At 38.6% G+C, this 22,497-nt stretch overlaps 1 protein-coding gene across 3 annotated transcripts in view; it reads right to left on the bottom strand.

Moving 5' to 3' along the window:
- LOC126272194 (farnesyl pyrophosphate synthase-like) overlaps window positions 1-22,497 on the bottom strand; it is a 53,437-nt gene that overhangs the window by 5,441 nt on the left and 25,499 nt on the right. For all 3 annotated transcript variants that reach the window (XM_049974872.1, XM_049974873.1, XM_049974874.1), the window contains 2 exons: window positions 9,860-9,937; window positions 9,116-9,250 (listed from right to left, as the gene is read on the bottom strand). In XM_049974872.1, the coding sequence (XP_049830829.1) occupies window positions 9,116-9,250; window positions 9,860-9,937 (213 nt within the window). The remainder of the gene's footprint in view (window positions 1-9,115; window positions 9,251-9,859; window positions 9,938-22,497) is intronic.

Below are 22,497 nucleotides of genomic sequence, written 5' to 3'. Positions count from 1 at the left end.
CAAATATTGCTGTTGTCCTTAGCAACTTTGGCAATAGCTGAAATATTACTATGAAGTAAACGAATGTGTGTGTCACTGAATAACTTATAAATAAGTGACAATAATGGCAGCATCTGCCACTCTCCAACCTCCAGTAACACAGTTTGCCCATCATAGCAATCCAGCTTCTCATCAGCACTGCGACACGATGAGCTACACAAGAAATTTTGGTGATCAGTATTAAACCCAACTTCAATTTCTTTCCTTTTTTGTGATCTGTTTTGTGCGGCAAATCAGGTGTTTTGATTACCAAAATCATTTATATAACATTCCAATGGGTATGCAGAGACAGTCGCTGGCAAGAGAAGATGAGTCCTACAATGAGTACTTTGTAAATGTTTGCTGTGTTCACTCAGTGTATGACGCAATTTATAGAAGATTTATTTGAAACCTTTAGAGAACAAGTACCTGCTGAATTAAAGGCCGTTGTCACAAGTATAAAGGTCCAAGATGAAGATTTGATCACTAAGTTACATACAAGTATAGTAAGATTTAGTACAGATCAAGTGCGCGGAGATGAAGGCAAGTGGATAGTGAATACAGGATTATGGCAAGTGGATAGTGAATAGTGAATACAGGATTATAAGAACAAAGAATGTGTTGCAAGGATAACTCTCTTTGAAGCTGGTGTTTAGCAGAAGGATCCAGACAGCACGCGTTGTGAAGGAGCAATTGAAATTAAGAGCATGTTGTGCTCTGAAGTGTGTTGTGCCACTGGATGGCAAACAATCTTCCTGGCCATAGTCTGGCAGTGGCCATTCATTCAGGTAGACAGCTATTTGGTGGTCATGTGCGTATAAAATGGCAGACAGAAATTGCAGCTGAGCTGGTGTACAACATGACTGCTTCCACATGCTGCCCTACCTTTTACAGAGTTGAACAAGCCTGTGATGGGACTGGCGCAGGAACTGCTGCATGGGTATAAGATCTTCCACAGGGATATGAACCATGTGCAAAGGTTTGGGAAAGGGTGTTTTATAAGAGTGATCCAGGATTTGTAGTTGGCTCTTGGGAGTGGTGAGAGGATTCGGGATGTGTGATGATATGGCATGGGAATCTATCAGTGGACTAGGTTCAGAGGATATTGCCTGAATTTGGGGGCTTAGTGAGACCTTCAGCATAGTGGGATCAGGGGAATTCTTGTCAATGCTGTTGCGCTGTCCATGGGTCAAGACATGATACAGACAGAGTGAGAAGTAAAGATAGTTTAGGAGGAAGCAAATGTATAGACCAATTAAGACTTATAGCAAAAAAAGATGAAAAGAAAAAGGAAACAGTTGATTTGCAACATGCCGTTTTACAAGTTGCTCTGCCATTGACATTATAGGATTTATCAATGGTGAGGTTGGAGAAGAGATTTACACTGGAGGTACTCACATGGGTAGGAATCTTGAGGTTGGGATGATGGTTTGTGAATGTTGTAAGGTTTGACTAGGATGTTATGAGGTTACAAGGGTGGTGTGTGGCAAAGGTGGGCAGTGGGGATAGGATATGAGCAAATGTGGATCTCATTTCAGGGTTTGACTCGAGCAACTCACAGCTTTGGTGGAGTAGAGTATTGAGGCATTCAAGGTCTGAACAGTCAAAGGGGACAATAGGGGTGCTACTGAGTTTTTTTGGAAATGGCAACTGCATTAGTGTGGGTGTGAGAGGATACTTTCCAGTGAATGAGATCTGTGGGATAATTGTGGGAGACCTGTGAGACAATGTTGGTGTAGGTGTTGAGATATTCAGTGGTGCAGCAGATACATATGTATGGATGCCTAACCTGTTAGGAAGGGATAGTTTGATGTGGAAGGGTTGGTTTTATATGGACTGAGATGTGGATGTGAGCTTTAGTAACGCGAAGTTTTTAATGAAATTGGGCATTGCCTTACATCAATTTTTAGTAAACAACACAATACACCATCATAATGAACAACTTGATACACTTACATGTTGTTGTTGTTGTTGTTGTTGTTGTTGTGGTCTTCAGTCCAACATCTGGTCTGATGCAGCTTTCCATGCTACTCTAACCTGTGCTAGCCTCTTCATTTCTTAGTAACTACTGCAAACCTACATCCTTCTGAATGTGCTTAGTGTATACATTTACCCTCCAATATCAAATTAGTGATCCCTTGATGCCTCAGAATGTGTCCTACCAACTGATCCCTTCTACTCAAGTTGTGCCACGAATTCCTCTTCTCCCCAATTCTATTCAGTACCTCTTCATTAGTTATGTGATCTACTATTCTACTCATCTAATATTCAGCATTCTTCTGTAGAACCACATCAAAAGCTTCTATTCTCTACATCTCTACGCTGTTTGTTGTCCATGTTTCACTTTCATATACAAATACTTTCCGAAAAGACTTCCTGGCACTTAAATCTGTACGCGATGTTAAACTTCTCTTCTTAAGAAACACTTATTTCCATTGCCAGTCTGCACTTTATATCCTCTCTACTTCGACCATCATCTGTTATTTTGCTCCCCAAATAGCAAAACTCGTCTATTCCTAATGTAATTCCCTCAGCATTACCTGATTTAATTTGACTTCATTCCATTAACCTTGTTTTGCTTTTGTTGATGTTCATCTTATACCCTTGTTTCAAGACACTGTCAATTCTGTTCAACTGTTTTTCCAAGTCCTCTGCTGTCTCTGACAGAATTACAATGTCATCAACATATCTTGATATTTTTATTTCTTCTCCCTGGATTAAAATTCCTACTCCAAATGTTTCTTTTTTTCCTTTACTGCTTGCTCAATACACATTTTGAATAACATCAGAGGTAGGCCACAACCCTGTCTCACTCCTTTCTCAATCACCGCTTTCCTTTCGTGCCCTTTGACTCATAACTGCCATCTGGTTTCTGTACAAATTGTAAATAGCCTTTAGCTCCCTGTATTTGACCCTGCCTCCTTCAGAATTTGAAAGATAGTATTTCAGTCAACATTGTCAAAAGCTTTCTCTAATTCTACAAATGCTAGAAACATAGGTTTGCCTTTCCTTAACGTCTCCTGTAAGGTAAGTCGTAGGGGCAGTATTGCCTCACAGGTTCCTATATTTCTACGGAATCCACACTGATCTTCCCGCGAGGTCAGCTTCTACCAGTTTTTCCATTCATCTGTAAAGAATTTGTTTAGTGTTTTGCAACTGTGAGTTATTAAACTGATAGTTTGGTAATTTTCACACCTGTCACCGCCTGCTTTCTTTGGAATTTGAATTATTATATTCTTCTTGAAGTCTGAGGGTATTTCACCTGTCTCTTACATCTTGCTCACCAGATGGAAGAGTTTTGTCAGTGCTGGCTCTCACAAGGCTATCAGTAATTCTAACGGAATGTTGTCTACTCCCGGATCCTTTTTTTGACTTAGATCTTTAAGTGCTCTGTCAATTCTCCACACAGTATTAATCTCCCATCTCATCTTCATCTATGTCCTCTTCCATTTCCATAATATTCCCTCAAGTACATCGCCCTTGTACAGACGCTCCATATACTACTCCTACCTCTCGGCTAACCCTTCTTTGATTAGGATTGGTTTACCATCTGATCTCTTGATATTCATACAGGTGGTTCTCTCTCTCTCTCCAAAGGTCTCTCTAATTTTCCTGTAGGTGGCTTCTATCTGACCCCTAGTGATATATGCTTCTACATCCTTACATGTCCTCTCGCCATTCCCGGTAAGCCATTTTCACTTTCTGTTGATCTTATTTTTGAGATGTTTGTATTCCTTTTCACCTGCTTCATTTAATGCATTTATACATTTTCTCCTTTCAGCTATTAAATTCAATATGTCTTCTGTTGCCGAAGGATTTCTACTAGCCCTCTTCTTCTTACTTACTTGATCCTCTGCTGTCTTCAATATTTCATCTCTCAAAGCCACAAATTCTTCTTCTACTGTATTCCTTTCCCCTGTTCTTTTCAATCATTTCCTAATGCTACCTTTGAAACTGTCTACAAACTCTGGTTCTTTTAATTTATTCAGGTCCCATCTCCTTAAATTACTAACTTTTTGCAGTTTCTTCAGTTTTAATCTACAGTTCACAACCAATAAATTGTGGTCAGAGTCCACATCTCTCCCTGGAAATGTCTTACTGTTTAAAACCTGGTTCCTAAATCTCTAGCTTACTGTTACATAATCAATCTGAAACCTTCTGGTGTCTCCAGGTCTCTTCTACGTATACAACCTTCTTTCATGACTCTTAAACCATGTGTTAGCTCATGATTATGTAATTCTCTGTGCAAAATTCTACTAGGCAGGTTCCTCTTTCATTCCTTACCCCCAACCCATATTCACCTACTACTTTTGCTTCTCTTCCTTTTCCTACTATCTAATTCCAGTTCCCCATCACTATGAAATTTTCGTCTCCCTTAACTGTCTGAATAATTTATTTATCTCATCAAACATTTCTTCAATCTCTTCACCATCTGCAGACCTAGTCAGCACATAAACTTGTGGTAGGTGTGGGCTTGTTTCTATCTTGGCTACAATGATGCATTCACAACGCTGTTCGCAGTAGCTTATCCGCATTCCAATTTATTTATTTTTTTAAATTAATTATTAAACCTACTCCTGCATTACTGCTATTGGATTTTTTATTTACCACCCTGTATTCACCTGACCAATAGTCCTATTCCTCCTGCCACTGAACTTCACTAATTCCTACTATACCTAACTTTAACCTATCCATTTTCCTTTTCAAATTTTCTAACCTAACTGCCCGATCAAAGGATCTGACCATGCTCCAATTCTTAGAATGCCAAGTTTGTTTCTCCTGTTGATGATGTCATCCTGGGTAGTTCCCACCCAGAGGTCCGAATGAGTCTATTTTACATGCAGAATATTTTACCCAAGAGGACGCCATTATCATTTAGCCCTATTGTAAAGCTGCATGCCCTTGGGAAAAATTACAGCTTTACTTTTCCCTTACTTTCAGCTGTTAACACTACCAGCACAGCAATGCTGTTTTGGTTGATGTTACAAGGCCAAGTTCAATCAATCATTCTGACTGTTGCCCTTACAACTACTGAAAAAGCTGCTGCTCCTCTTCAGGAACCACACATTTGTCTGGTATTTCAACAGATGCCCCTCTGTTGTCATTGCTCCTACAATATGGCTATCTCTATTGGTGAGGCAAGCAAGCCTCCCTACAAATGGCAAGGTCCATGGTTCAACGAGAAAGGGGGGGGGGGGGGGGGCATATATAGTACAATTTATCAGGTCTTTGTTTTGTTACTCACTAGTAGCAAGCCATTTATATTAATTACACATATGTATCAATACAAAATGTGTCTGCCTTTAAATAATGCTAACTCAAGAATATTTTGTATAAATTGCAGTTTGGGAAATTTCTTTATTATAATACATTATTAATTAATATCACTGTATCACTGATAATTAGAACTTTTGTATATGATAACACGAAAAACAGTGACAAGTGAAATCCTTTTCTCATTAAAATATTGGAACTGAGACTACTGAAATCAAAGATATGTGCACAATTGTTAATAGCAAACAAGATTTTAAAAATGAGTTAAAGAAGTCTAAAACTTAACACAAATAGATTATGTTAATCCTGCAAATTTAATTCAAAATCCTATAAAAAAATCACTTTTTGAAAAACTGTCAATGACTTGAGAGTAAATTTTCCACATGCTCTTTGCTATAAAGCTTTGTGGCACAGCAGTAGTTGTATGTTTGAGTGTGTGTTGTATGAATGCATTGAAAAAGTACTGTGTATAAAAAGTATTAAGATGATGTGGAAATTAACAAAAGAATGAATATAATTTATGGAAGAACTAATTTAAATGCCTGTGACAAATTAATTTATGAATTATATGTGGAACTACTCAATACCTAGAAAAATCCTCTTTTTGCAAAAAGCAATCCCCAAAAGATAACTATGCCAACAATGAGAATGACAAAGAGTGGACAATCAGCACAAGGCAAGTAGAAGAAATATTTACTTTTTATAAAGTATAAAAAATATATTTTCTAATTTTTCCACTTTTTCCATCTCAAAGTATGAGAAAGCTGAATGCAACCAAATAACATAGGCAATTACTAAGATTTAGTAAGTAATAATAATACAATTATTTTCAAGCAGCAATAATAAGAGGGTATTGGATCAGAGCAAGGGTAAATAAATGAAATGTATTCTAATTAAATGAGTATGTTGCATGAATCACATCAGATTAACATGTACTGAAACACACATGAAAACAACAATGGATTAAACATGCAACACTGATGACTGTAACCACAAACTGTGACATGTGATGATAAGTACCACAGATATAAAACCATTAAATAGTGTAGTACTCTTTTTTAAAATGCAAGAAGTGAACTGATAACCATGACAGAAATAGAATCAGAGGAAGAGAAAGTCATGTCTTCCGGACTTGGGGGATATAGACACTACTATTAAACAAGAGGAAGAAATGGCACGACAGAACAAAGGAATTTAGATTCAGTAAAGATGTCTGTGATGATATGTCAGTTTATGTTACATAGCAGAGGACAAGTGAGCCAGTTGATAACTGGATAACTTCAGAACAATTTCAAACTTTTCAACAATCAATTACTGAAAGTAAAGAACAGACTACTGTCACCCTTGAACAGTCTAAAAGGGAAAAAATAAAAATATTGTAAAACGAAATTTGTTGTCTTGGGTAAGGACTGAAAATGTTATGAGTACAAGTGGTACAAAGGAAAATGGTTTAAGCAGAATCTAGACTGATCAATGAAATCAGACTTAGTAATAGAAAAATAGGCAGTAAACAGATATGAATGTAAAGTTAATGTTAAGAATATTCTTGCTAACACCAAAAATGTAGTCAAGAATGTGAACTGAGTCTAATATTGTCAATAGTATTGAAAACTTGTGTGTTTGATGTAGTTAGGACTTATGAGAATGTAGTTAGGTTCTGTAATGATTAAGTAGGCATTATTGATGTTAGGAGTGATGTAGATGATGCAGAATTCGGTATAAACTATGTTCTTGTTCTCAAAGATGAGTTTTGTATGAGGAAAGCTATATTTGCTCAACAATCTATAAAAGTTCTATTTCAAGCCCAATTATCTTATGATGTTCAATGTGGAAATCTACATTGCATATATCTGAGCACTAATGAGAAAACTTATATGATAATGATACCTTCTGTAGTGTAGGTTCAGTAATTAAAAGCCTGTTATACATGAGAATACGTTATACAAGAGAATATGTGAGCTGATGTATTCTAGTATGTGAAATACATGACACAAATGAATTGTGGTAGTGTAATGGATGCCATATATGCTCGGAGTGTGAAAGAAAATGAACCTTAGAGCAAGGAATCTTAACCAAAGATAGAAAGCCCTGTCTCTCTGGCAAAAAGCAAGAACCCTCATGTCTCCACCAGAGATAATTGAAAAAATTTGTAGCCTTCTCTGGCTCTATTACATCAATGTAATGTCACGAAATGTAAATTCAGGATACTTTAATTTTATTTCTTATTTACAGTTTATGCATAATATTTAACATCAGAAGATAATACTGGTCATACACAATTACTGATTTTAAAATAGACTTTTTTTAAATAAAGATTTCTTATGCAGAAATTACTTTTTCCATAAACATTATATTATACTCAAGAATGAACATTGGGCAGTTTCATTATGATGATATCAGAATTTTGCTCATATGCTGTGTGAGGGTTATTGTGATTAAACTGGGTAACACTTCATTTCATTTCACTTTTTGTAAATGACATAATACACCACTTTCATTGACAACACAAGACACTAATACTGCAAGTATGATTTATTGGGGATATGTTATATGGTACTTATTGCTAGCAATTCACTTAAAATAAGCATACATATGAATCAAATGCAATACTTTTGTGAATGTTGCCTGCATCTAAATTATGTTAATTCAAGAACATTTCATAGACCTTGTTATTTCTGTATATATTTAGTTCTTATGGAAATTTTCTTTATTATATTTGCAACTAATGTTACTGCTTATCGAAATATTTGTAAATGGTACACCAAAGGTAAGTGAAATTTTTTCCATTAAAATGTTGGCACTGGGACTACTGACACCAGAGACACAATTGTTAATAATGAACATAATAAAACATTTCTATTTCGGTGGCTCTTGGAAAATTTATATCTGTACTTTGAATATGTACTATAAATGTCAGTTAAATACTACCTTTTTTTTCTTTTTTTTACACACAAATTAAAAGTTAATAGTTCTGGAATACAGAAGCATAATATACAAAAGTTACATTGGTATTTAAAATTTAATTTTATGATTCCTTCCACCATCTGAATAAAAAAGGTGATTGGGGTTAACAAAGAGGCTTAATTTTTGCAAAAGGATTTTGAGAAGCTTGTAGTTCAGTTTTCCCGCAGTTTTTGTACTATCTGTACGATCCCAGATTTATTATTATCTGTACATCTACACAAGTAACATTAAATTATCAGTATTCATGCATGATCTCGTTGTTAAATGACACTTTATGTTAGCTGCCAGCACATGATAACTATACTCCAAGGTACATTTATTGATCTTTCCATTCAAACTAAATTACATTCCTTGCCAGTGGAAATCTCCAGCTTCAACCATACGGCATAGCGCAAAGCTCACTTAACGTCCACAGTATTTTTTGTTGGCACAGCAGTAATAGCTTCGTTGCTTTGCATACTTGTTTTACGCTTTGATTCTACTCACAAAGTGGTTATTCATACGTGTGGAATCTCTCAAATTTGTTTTTTACACTAAATTGATTATACCATTTAGCCCGAGGAAACCAGTGATTACGCTGCAAACACTGAAGTTAAGGGAGTTAATGTGAATCTTTATCTCTACAATTAGAAGAAATTCTCCTCTACCTAGAACAGTTGTTCTACCTCAGTTTATTTATTTACTTGAACAGTACTAAAGTGCAACACGTATACAGCAGTATAGTGATTTCAAACAGTATTTCAGGGATATATTTTACATTTCTGTACACTATACTGATGAATTTGACTGAATGGCAATCATATATAAATAAGAAACACTAAATATATGGCAAGGTTTCAATACGATTAAAGAATCTTACCTTAAACACTATTTGCTGTTGATGGTTTGCTCGTTCCAGAGCTGTCACAGCCAGCCATGAGCATTTTCCTGTGGCAATATCACTTCCAACCTTTCCAGTAACATCAGAATCACCAAAACAATCCAAATAGTCATCCTAAAGAGGGAGAAAGAATTTGTTTGAACATTGACTTGTTTTTATATTAACATAAGAGGATCTGAACTCCAATCCTCGTGCTTCCAAATTTAGTGTCACTACATTAATCACAGAAACAACCAATTAGAAAGACAGGAAGAAGGGAGAAAACCCAGAGATATCTATAGCAGTGGTGGCTAAGGGTACAAAGAGCAAAACTGAAAACTGTAAGTTCTGGAATTATGTGACTAGCTTGGAGCTCATGGTTAAACTAAACTACGTACACTGTTCACTCCAAAGACTCGTACTGAGGAGATCCCTGCCAAGATGCAAAAGCAGAGTTCATATTTTATGAAAGATATTATATGCTTATATTAAATAGTCATTCCACAGATCCTATATGATGTGAAGAGGTGAAAAACAAAATAAAATAAAAATCATTTTCAAATAAACAAATACAATAATTGTCAAACATGTATATGGACACATTCTCTAAGTTCATAAACTAATTGCTAGTCTATCTGATATGCTAGCATTGCCTGGAGTCCCTGAGCTCCAGATACATAATGCTCTACTTATTGGAGAAAAACAGCATCACTTCAATAACAATGACTAAAATGTAATGCGTACCTGGACCTGGAAGAAGTGCCCCATTTCTAGTAGTACTGCTTTAGCCTGATTGTGCGCTTCAGGTTTGTTTAATCCAGCCTGCAAGAACATAAGAACAGAAAACCCAATCAAACTATATCAAAAATTAAATTTCATAAAAATTCACAAAACAAAAATTCTGCTTCATACATAGCCATCACTATTCTCTATTCTTCGCAGTTTAAGAATAATTCTGTAATACAGCAAGAAATACGAATGGGGAAAAAACGGGCTACAATTTCTTCTTGTTCCATGTCTGTCTTTCTTGCAGTGGAAGGATGTAGAAAGTATCATCAAAACTGTAAGATCAACCAAAAGTCCAAAACACACATCACAAAGAGAGATGTTTGCTGGCTTGTAAATAAGACAACCTTATAACATTTCAATTATACACTTGGTCTTATCCCATTCCCAACAATAATATAATTTTTTCTCTTGATTTTATCCCTTTCCTCAATTAAATATATACAATGGAATAATATGTAAAATGAACATAGAATCAGGCAACAGAAAACTACTTATACTAAGTTCAGAGCTTTTACTCTTTCTCTAGTGAAAGCACGCGCACACGCGCACACGCTCGCACACACACACACACACACACACACACACACACAAGGTGAAACCAACTGTTCAGTAGCAACTGCCTGAGCAGATGTAGTTGGGGAGGGGGTAGAGAAGGACACATGAGGTGAGGAGGGGGTGGTGGAGCAGTGTGACTCAAGTCTTTCCACAGATGGCTCAGCAGCTGCCCACCAAGACCATGGAGTTTAGACGATAAAGCATATAAATCATAGGGAGAGGGAGGGAATGGGGGGGGGAGGAGGAGAGGAAGGTGAATATGAGGAGGGAGGCAGGGAAGGAAGAGAGAAAGGGAGGTGGAAAAGGGGGGAAGAGAGGAAGAAGAGTGACGGTAGAAGGTCGTACATGATCCAGACCGGAAGAGTGTTGTGGACAGAAGAGAGAAGGGTCAAGGTATTGTGCGACTGTGGGGAAACAGGTTAGTAGAGGTTTAGGCCAGGGGGATTCTGAGATTGCAGTGTATGCTGGAGAGAGAATTCCCACTAGTGTAGTTAAGAGAAACTTGCGCTGGAATGGAAGTATCCAAATTGCTCACAAAGTGAAGCAGCTGTTCAAGTCATTTCTGTTGTGATGCACAGCATGTTCAACTGGATCGTCATGTTAGCGGTTTGCCACAGTTTGGTGGTGCCTATTCATGTGAGTAGACATCTGGTTACTTACAACCACAAAGAACACTGTACAGTAATTGCAGCATAGCTGATACACAGGGTGTTACAAAACGGTACGGGCAAACTTTCAGGAAACATTCCTCATACACAAATAAAGAAAAGATGTTATGTGGACATGTGTCCGGAAACGCTTATTTCCATGTTAGAGCTCGGTTTAGTTTGATCAGTATGTACTGTACTTCCTCGATTCACCACCAGTTGGCCCAATTGAAGGAAGGTAATGTTGACTTTGGTGCTTGTGTTGACGTGCGACTCATTGCTCTACAGTACTAGCATCAAGCACATCAGTACGTAGCATCAACAGGTTAGTGTTCATCACAAACGTGGTTTTACAGTCAGTGCAATGTTTACAAATGCGGAGTTGGCAGACGCCCATTTGATGTATGGATTAGCACGGGGCAATAGCCGTGGCGCAGTACGTTTGTATCGAGATAGATTTCCAGAACGAAGGTGTCCTGACAGGAAGACGTTCAAAGGAATTAATCGGCGTCTCAGGGAGCACGGAACGTTCCAGCCTATGACTGGCGACTGGGGAAGACCTAGAATGACAAGGACACCTGCAATGGACGAGGCAATTCTTCATGCAGTTGACGATAACCCCAATGTCAGCGTCAGAGAAGTTGCTGCTGTACAAGTTAATGTTGACCACGTCACTGTATGAAGAGTCCTATGGGAGAACCAGTTGTTTCCGTACCACGTACAATGTTTGCAGGCACTATCAGCAGCTGATTGGCCTCCACAGGTACACTTCTGCGAATGGTACATCCAACAATGTGCCAATCCTCATTTCAGTGCAAATGCTCTCTTTACTGATGAGGCTTCATTCCAACGTGATCAAATTGTAAATTTTCACAATCAACATCTGTAGGCTGACGAGTATCAGCACACAATTGTATCATCACGTCATCAACACAGATTTTCTGTGAACGTTTGGGCAGGCATTGTTGATGATGTCTTCCACCTACGCTCAATGAATCACGTTATCATGATTTCATACGGGATACTCTAACTGTGCTGCTAGAAAATGTGCCTTTAAAAGTATGACACAACATGTGGTTCATGCACGATGGAGCTCCTGCACATTTCAGTCGAACTGTTCGTACGCTTCTCAACAACAGAATCGGTGACTGATGGATTCGTAGAGGCGGACCAATTCCATGGCCTCAACCCTCATGACTTTCATTTATGGGGGCATTTGAAAGCTCTTGTCTACGCAACCCCGGTACCAAATGTAGAGACACGTCGTGCTCGTATCTTGGACGGCTGTGATACAATACGCCATTCTCCAGGGCTGCATCGGCGCATCAGTGATTGCATGCGACGGAGGGTGGATGCATGTATCCTCGCTAACGGAGGACCTTTTGAACATTTATTGTAACAAAGTGTTTGAAGTCACACTGGTACGTTCTGTTACTGTGTGTTTCCATTCCATGATTAATGTGATTTGAAGAGAAGTAATAAAATGAGCTCTAACATGGGAAGTAAGCATTTCCGGACACATGCCCACATAACATATTTTCTTTCTTTGTGTGTGAGGAATGTTTCCTGAAAGTTTGGCCATACCTTTTTGTAACACCCTGTATAACATGATTGCTTTTACATGTGACACTGCCTGTTATAGGGTACGAAATGCCTGTGACTGGACTGCGACAGAAGGTAGTGAATGGGTGTATGGAACAGGTCTTGCACCTGGGACAACCACAAGGGAATGACATGAAATACGTTAAATTTATTTACAGATGCAAATATGGACAACCATCAGCTGTGTAATGGAATGATAACAATGCAAATTTGTGCCAGAGCAGGACTCAAACCCAGACTTTCAGCTTATCACACATCATCACCTTACCATTAGACTATCTGAGCATGATTCACAACCAGCCCAAACCTCCATATGCCCATATTTCTAAACAACACAGCCACGGCAATACTATACAAGGTGACGACCCACGGTGTGTAGGAGTGGGAGCACGATTGGAATCGGGATGAACAGGAATACTATGTAGGTTGGGTGGTCAGCGGAACACAACCTTGAGTCATATGGGTAGGATATGCCTCATGTCAGGGTATGACAATAGAAAAAAAATCTCTTGTGAAGGATGTTGTTGAGCTATTCAAGGTCTGAATGATACTGGGTGATAAGATAAAGTGCTTGTTGGTTGCTGATTAAGAGTTATTGGTCTCAGAGAAGGAGATGGCATAGGAAATATGATACTGTCTGTCAATAAAGGCTCTGACAAGGTTATCAATATATTTCGACAACTCCTGCTTTTCACTGCAGGTGTGACATCTAAGGCCGATGATGCTCTAAGGAAGAGACTTTTTGATGTGGAAGGGGTGACAGCTGTCAATGTGGAGGTACTGTTTGTAGTTGGTCCACTTTATGTGAACAGCTACATTTATGGGTCCACCTGAGAAGCAGAGAGAGACATATAGGAAAGGAGCTTGTCGAGTTGAGATGGACCAAGTTATGTGGATTTGTAAGTAGGTGTTAAGGTTATGGAGGCAAGAGCAAAGATTGTTCCTGCGATGAGTCCATATCATGAAAATGTTAACTTACTTATGGGGGCCAGTTGGCCAAATCCTTCCCTCTCCAGTCAACAGCTAAAACTCCTTGTCCAATTTAGATTCACGCACAGTGGTACGTGGAAACCTTGCAAATACCGAAGTGTGCCATCAAGTCCAAACGCCCAGGAATGTTGGCACAGAGCATTATTCTGTTGGAGGATTATCCCACCTACATGTTGCCATACTTGTTTCGCATATGCTGCGAAAGTTTCTCTGCGAAGCCCCTACATATTCTCCATACAGTTCTGACCTCTCCCTCATGAGATTTTGATATTTTTGGAGTACTGAAGAAAGATTTGTGGTCATTGATTTGCTTCCGATGAGGAGGTGAATGCTGGATACAATCATGGTTCCCTAGACAACCACCAACTTTTTTTTTCCATGTGTGCATTGGTCATCTCTTCACACAGTGGGAAAAATATATTAACAGTTATGGTGATTACTTTTGACATAATAAACTACACTTATTTTTTCCCTATCTGTCTCCTTTTCATTTGGCTACCCCATATACATAAATAACAACCAGCAGAAAAAATGCTCCCATCAGAGCACAAGAAAGGTGAAAAAGATTGACTGACAAGTGAGGTACCATCTGCCTCATTTTATCTTTCTCAGCACCTTTAAAAAGTTCACCAAAAAATGGCATCCTGTACACAGCCATCTTGGAATCTGCAGCTGGGGTTTGATCCACTGCTTACAGCGAAAAATGGTGAAAAACACTGCTCTTGGGTTTCCTCAGGAACGGCCCACAGATTTACACAAATGCATCAACTAATTAATTAATTCATCAGTATACCCATCAGTTTAATTAAATCACAGGTATACCCATCATCAACCAATCTATTTAATATTATGTGCATATTTTATATACACAAGTAGGCTAACTTTGAACCTCTTTATGTGGGATAGCGATAAAGATACCAAGAAAATTTCAAGGTTGTTCGACATCAGGATCTTAGCAATACATTGAAAAAAATTCAGCCATTTGCTGTGCATAGCCAGCTTGGAATCCTTTCAGTCTGCTGTTGATGGCGAGAATATAGTAAAAAAAAGTTTGTTGGAGTTTTCCGAGGAACTCTCCATGAACTAATGGTGCTTCCATAAGCCCCATTTATCCATACTGCAGACCACATCAAAAGCAAACAGAACCAACTAATCTCCTCTATTTGCCTAAGCAGGAGGAAGTGTGTAATGTTCATACTTTAACCCTGTACTGTAGGATAGTGACAATAAGGTGATCCTTTTGCTGGATGTACAAATGGGTCCTTGCCCAAGTGCTATCCAAAACAACTGATCCTAACTTTTTATCACCAACAGAACCAGAGGTATGAGCACAGGAAAATACCCTTTCTATGTGTGGCATTTTGGAACATATTAGTAAGCATGCTCTCACATGCATATCAATTCATCACATATCTGAAAGATTCAGAGGAGGATACACACGCAAACAAGATAGAAAATGTTGATAGGCTTTCAGGTGAGGCCTTCAGAGCCAATAGAATTCACATACACCTGAACAGCTACATTGTCACTGCTGTCTACTTTGGACAAACAGTGCAGTTTGATTGGGACAAGGGATTGTATTGGGTGGAGTGTGTGGGGGGGAAAAATTAGGTGAGAAGAGGAAAGAAGGGTCAGAGGGAAGGATGGCTGACAAATGAGAGGGAGGCACAGAAAGTACAAACCTTGTTTATTTCATAAAGTCTGCTAGAAAATAAGATTGATTCAATAACTACGGACAGGAAAATTCTGTGTAAACAATAAGTGAAAAAAAAGTTAAATTTGTGATTTCTATCAATATAACGTGAAACTGACGGTTTTTATGAGATATCACTGACGTGACATTTCCTGACACTTTGGCACAACTTCTTGTACAAAAAATGGTACGTTTTTGAGATAAGTTTAATGTGGCGACTCAATTAAACTAGATATTTTTGTAATACGCAAGTATAAATACGAAAAAAAATCATGAAATACAGACTTAAATCAGTCACAATCAAGATTGGGCATCCAACAGGTGCAATGTATGGGTATGCATGCGTGTGTGTGTGTGTGTGTGTGTGTGTGTGTGTGTGTGTGTGTGTGTGTGGGGGGGGGGGGGGGGGGGGGTGTTCACATGAGTGCTCTAGCTCTTTCTTTCTTTTGTGCACACATGATGATTCAATGCTTCTATTTGTTGAGTGGTCTCCTTTACTTCTGAACTTCTAACATTCCGCCAGAACTTTCTTTACTAGATATAAAAACCTATATTAATTTTAGTGGGTGAAGGACCTATATTGGAGTACACAATGCAGTTAAGCAGCAGATGTGTTCTAAGTATACTTGATAGATCTGTTGAGTGTTACCATCCAATGGAGCTGTTTGGTATGAATATTTGTCTGTAGATGTCAAACAACACAAAATTATTAAGCCTATCTAAATGATCCTATCACAGTAACTGTATTGCCAGGCATGCTATTATCATGGCAACCTGACTATTATACAACTGAGTGCATGACAATTCTTTGTTCATTACACCACAAGTCACACTCTGTGGTTTAAGTGGAGGGATATGTGAGGAAATCAACAGTCCTATTAACCTTAAGCCTTGAACAGGTGAAGGGATGCCTAATGGAAAATCACAGGTTTTATAACATTATCATTATTAGCTTTTTGTAGAATGGATATTTTGTTGTGTAATAAGATGTTTCAGGAGAACCTACAAGAGTACGAGTCATAAGAGCTGAAATTATAGGTATATACATGGGCTATCCAATGGTACAGGAGCATCACTGGAGCTTGCCACTAGATGCATTCTAGAGGCCTACCGAGCACATTTACCAGGTAATAGGAGATACTAGTGGATATGCTGTGTTCTGTTAATGTTTTGTTTTATTCTGTCAAAGTAAAAATGTCTTGTCTTTAAAGCAAAAACAATTGCATACTGAATATAAGGCTCTCGGGTCTGTTACACAGGATGTATGAAAAGAGATTCACTTGATTTCAGAAGCCGATATGTGCTACATGAATGAAGTTATAACCTTGGGGTGATTTTAATTTGTCCATTGAAATCAAAAGTTTACCTTGGTTCATCTTACTGCTGATAGGGGTATCTCTGATACAGCTAGCTCACTCATTTATTATCCATTGTGCACTGGGTTGAGGTGCCAATAACACAGCAACAAGCATGGTGAAAATTTCACTTTTCAACAGGACAGAGCATGACCACACTGGCACCTGCATGAAAAAGCATTTTTTAACAACAAGCTGCCACAACAACATATTAACTGTGTGGGATGTATGGATACTGGACAACACCACTGACTTCTAAAGTCACCTGAGCTCATTGTATAGGGGTTGGACAAAAATGTGGAAACATTGCGAGAAATGCTTGCTTGAACATAAATGCAGATGCTACCCAAGCCTGCAGGTTATGCTATTGCATTTGACCATGAACAGCACCTGTTCAATGTCCTCAATATTGCAAACACCTACCATCAGAGCAGAGTTCCGTGCACTTATGAGCACACTATGTCAAAGCTTATGAATTCAAATGTGGGAAATTGTTGGTGCTCGTATGGTGCATGTTTTTGAAGTGGACAACAGCTGCAAAGGTCACTGTAGAATTGAATATCACACTCAAGAACACCATCAGCACCAGAACAACCCAAAGGTAGCTCTACAAGCAAGGAATTGCAGGGTGGCTGGAATTCAAAAACAACTCTTCAGTGATGCAAATCCCTGAAACAAAAAAACATGGTGCTGAAGTAATAAAATCTGGAATATGAAGCAATGGAAGAGTCATTTGGTTGGGTGAGTCTTGTTGCACACTGTTCCCAACTTCTGGATGAGGTTATACCCCAAGAGTGAAATACGGCGGGGGATGCCTTGATGATTTAGGTGGCCTTATCATGGTATTCCATTAGCCCCCATGGTTTGTCTGCAAGGTTGCATTGCTGCCAAGGATTACATGACCATTTTGGCTGATCAGGTCCATATCATGGTACAATGTAGTTTCCTTAATGGTGATGGTGTGATCCAAGATGACAGCTATCTGTTTCCACAGCTCAAATTGTCCGGGACTGGTTTTGTGAGTAAGAGGATGAATAGTCACATTTCCCCAGCCCATCACAGGAACTAGGTTTCAATGTTATTGAGTTCCTGTGGTTTACTTTGGAGAGGAGGGTGTGCGATCACTATCCACCTCCATTATCATTAGCTGAACATTTCACTATTTTGAAAAACCATACAGTAACTGTATCTTGCCATTCCTAGACAACTTGAAGCTATTTTGTATGTGAAGCACTTTCCTACACTGTATTAGGCATTGTAATGGAGTGTGTTTTTGATATTTCCATATTTTTGTCCACCCACTGTATGTAGCTGTGTGAAAGACTAGGTGCCTCTCATTCCAGCAACTTTTGGTGATACCACATAGCAACAGCATGAATGCAGAAACCCCAGTTATGCTTGCAAAAGTATGGAACTAAGAAACTTCCTGGCAGATTAAAACTGTGTGCCCGACCGAGACTCGAACTCGGGACCTCTGCCTTTCGCGGGCAAGTGCTCTACCAACTGAGCTACCGAAGCACGACACACGCCCGGTACTCACAGCTTTACTTCTGCCAGTACCTCGTCTCCTACCTTCCAAACTTTACAGAAGCTCTCCTGCGAACCTTGCAGAACTAGCACTCCTGAAAGAAAGGATATTGCGGAGACATGGCTTAGCCACAGCCTGGGGCTGAGCGCTGAGCGCACACTCCGCTGCAGAGTGAAAATCTCATTCTGGAAACATCCCCCAGGCTGTGGCCAAGCCATGTCTCCACAATATCCTTTCTTTCAGGAGTGCTAGTTCTGCAAGGTTCGCAGGAGAGCTTCTGTAAAGTTTGGAAGGTAGGAGACGAGGTACTGGCAGAAGTAAAGCTGTGAGTACCGGGCATGAGTCGTGCTTCGGTAGCTCAGTTGGTAGAGCACTTGCCCGCGAAAGGCAGAGGTCCCGAGTTCGAGTCTCTGTCGGGCACACAGTTTTAATCTGCCAGGAAGTTTCATATCAGCGCACACTCCGCTGCAGAGTGAAAATCTCATTCTGGAAGTATGGAACTAGTTTATCTATTGTCTGGATGTTTATCCGGCATTCAGTGAAGGGTACATTGGAAATTCAGAAAAGGTGAATGAAAACTTTGACCCTGAACATGTGATCCTGTATTAGTGGAAAGATCTTGGTTTTGTGTAAGCTGAGGTTTAGTGAACAAGATGGAGCCCTTTTTTGTCAACAGTTAGATGCAGGGACTATACAGTCCCCCAGTAATAACGATTTGCTCTCTATCTATGCTCAAGTTTCTTCTTACCAGCCTTCCTGTGCCTCAGGACCACCAGCAGTTTGGCTTGACACTCTTCCAACACCCTACTGTGACAGTAACTAAAGTACTGTTGATTAATTATTGATACATTTATGTCAGCCTAACAACCGCCTTTAGTAAGATCCATCACCAAGGTGTTATTGGTTATAACTCCGTAGTATTTTCATTATTTCACCACCAAGCCCTCACAGGGAGCTTCTTACTTTTATCACATGCTGTCCTAATACTTCGCAAGCCTCAAAATGTTCTCTCCTTATATGATGAGCCAGCCCTGCAGCAAGCGGTGCGCGTGCTTTCGGAGCTCTGGCAAAAGTTAAGTGTTCAGTAATAGAATAATATTAAACTTAGTGTAAATTATAGTTTAGATAGTTAAATTAACGTGTGTGTTAGACTGTGTATTGAAGGTTTCGCGAATATTAGTGTATTTTACTCGTAAAGAAGGTTTTACTAAACGGCCGGTTTTCGTCAGTGTTTGTTTACATTTGTAGGCGTAAATTTCGTGCGTGTTTAGACTTCTTATTATTACTTAACTTTGCGCCTATAATCTTAAATACTTCTTTGGTCAATAATTAAAGACTTTTTATCGTCGGATTGTAGATTATTCAAACTTATTTGTTCATAGACTTTCCATTTGGCGTTTGTTTACTTTCTGGTAACGATTGTTTAAATTCACGTAGCTCGTTAGATTACATCCATTGTAGGTTCATTATCTTACTGATTTAAGAATATAGTTTGTTGTATTAAGAGATCATTGTTTAAATTTTATTACTGTACATTGCCATGAGTACTAAGTGTGGAAGCTGCCGTAGGAAGATAGAATCGGGTGTGGTATGTGGGGGATGTGGGGGTGTTTTTCATTGGGGCTCATGTAGCGGGAAATTTGACGAGATTATGCTTTTGGCTCTCCCACGGAACTGTAGGTTCTGTAGTATAGAAAAAAGATTCGTACAACAGGAGGAAAAGATGTGTGCCCTTCAGGCTGAACTAGATTCGGTAAAAACTGAATTAGCTAAGTTAAAGGGGGGAAAAGACTGCGGGAAATGGGAATTGGTAACAAGGAAATCACGAAAAGGGACCAGCCGTGTAGATGTTGTCGAAGTTCCAGTTATGAATAAATTCTCCTTGTTACCTGAAGTAGGAAGGGAGGAGCCAAAAACAGGAGTAGTTGAAAGTAGGGTGCAGCAGACTACTAAAATTGGTAACAGCATTACGTTGGGAAAATCTAGTAATAGGAAAAGAAAAGTCTTGCTGCTAGGTAGAAGTCATGGGAGGGGTGTAGGCCAACTAGTGCAGGAGAAATTAGGAGCAGATTACCAGGTCACGAGTTTGTTTAAGCCAAGTGCTAGGCTTAGCCAGGTGATAGAAGACATAGGACCACTCTGTAGGGACTTTGACAAAAATGATGAGGTGATAGTAATAGGTGGGGCAGGAAACAGCCTGGCTAAGGATAGGAATTATGATATTAAGAGTGACCTGGATAAAATAGGAGCTGCAACAGGATGTACGAATGTGGGTTTTGTTGAGGTATTGCAGCGTTACGATCAGCCCTCGGTTAACACTTCTGTATGGCGAGTTAACAGAGAGTTGAGCGACCAGCTGCTGGACGGTGCAAAAACACACATTTATACAGTGCCTGTTGGTAGCATTGGGAGATGGGGATACACTCAACATGGCCTGCACCTAAATAGTCTAGGGAAGGATAGATTAGCTGATTTAATTGTAGGTCGTCTAAAGGGGGCCACTAGCACTCTAGGCAAAACCCCTGTGACCCGAAAGGGCATAAGGGCACCTTTTTTAGGTTGAACAAGATGTCCAGACAGGCAGCTCTTAAAGGTAAAAAAAATAAATGGTTCGAATAAAGGTAGAGGAAACAGTTGTGTTAATATATTTCACCAAAATATCAGGGGATTAAGGAACAAAATAGACGAACTAATAATTTGTTTTGAGAATATTAAAAATACAACAGAAGTTGATGTACTGTGCCTGTCTTAACATAATATAACTACACAAATGGAAAATGTAAATATTAATGGGTATAAACTAGCAACTTATTTTTGTAGAGACAATATGGAGAAATGAGGAGCTGCCATTTATGTTAAGGGGGAACATAGTTTTAAAAACATAGAAACCGCAAAATTCGGTGTAGAACAGCACATTGAAGTATGCGCTTGTGAGCTTAAATTGGACAGTGGTAAATTCATAATTGTGACTGTGTATAGGTCCCCACTTGGAAATTTTCAAATGTTTCTTAAAAACCTAGATCTCTTGCTGCATTATCTGTCAGAAAAGGGAAAATACATTATCATTTGTGGAGATTTTAACGTAGATTTTCTTAACACTCAAGCAAGAAGAACGACCTTGAACTATTACTTTGCTCTTACAATCTGACATCAGTCATTGATTTTCCTACTCGTATTGTACAAGACAGTAGCACCCTGATAGATAACATTTTCATAAACCAAGATAAATTAAAAGAAGTAAGCACCTATCCTATTAAGAACGGGCTTTCTGATCACGATGCACAGCTACTTTCAATTCATGACTTTGCTCCATACAGTAATGTGAAAAAAAACAAACAAAATAATACGTCCAATTAACCATATAACAATTCAACAATTTAAGGAAAGCTTGAAAAGGGTAGACTGGGAGGATGTTTATCGGGAACCTGATGCAAATGTTAAATTTAACTTATTCCATGATAAACTTGTAGGTATATTTGAAAACAGTTTTCCTAAGAAATTAGTGAATCATAATTCAAATAAACTTGATAAAAAAAAAACCATGGCTGACTAAAGGGATTAAAATTTCTTGTAGCTGGAAATGGGAACTATACCAAGACACTAGAATAAGTCGAGATGAAGAAAAGCTCAACCATTATAAGAAATATTGTAATATATTAAGGAAAGTTATAAAAAAATCCAGAAATATGTGTATCAAATCTGATGACAAAGTTAAAACAATATGGAATATAGTTAAAAGGGAAACAGGGCAACCAAGGTCACAGGACAACAGTATTACTGTTAAGCACAATGAAAAGCTTATAAATGAAAAATCACAGGTTGAAAATATTTTTAATAATCATTTTCTAAATGTAGTGGAAAATATAGGCACCAGCTGCTCACCAGATAGGGCAGAACTCTATATGAAAGAGGCATTCCCGGTGCAAACAAATGAAATTGAAATCCTACCCACCTCACCGTCTGAAATTAAGAAAATAATAAATTCACTTAAGAATAAAAACTCACATGGAACTGATGGTATCTCCAACAGAATACTAAAATCTTGTCCACACCTGATAAGTCGAGTTCTTAGCCACATATGTAATAGCTCATTGAAATCAGGGAATATTTCCTGACAGATTGAAATATGCCATAGTTAAACCCTTGTATAAAAAAGGTGACAAGACAGACATCAACAATTATCGTCCTATTTCACTTCTGACATCCTTCTCAAAAGTGTTTGA

The sequence above is a fragment of the Schistocerca gregaria genome, chromosome 5 (assembly GCF_023897955.1).
Source record: "Schistocerca gregaria isolate iqSchGreg1 chromosome 5, iqSchGreg1.2, whole genome shotgun sequence".
Taxonomy (NCBI): Eukaryota; Metazoa; Arthropoda; class Insecta; order Orthoptera; family Acrididae; genus Schistocerca; species Schistocerca gregaria.
This window is presented reverse-complemented; position numbering and strand designations above follow the sequence as displayed.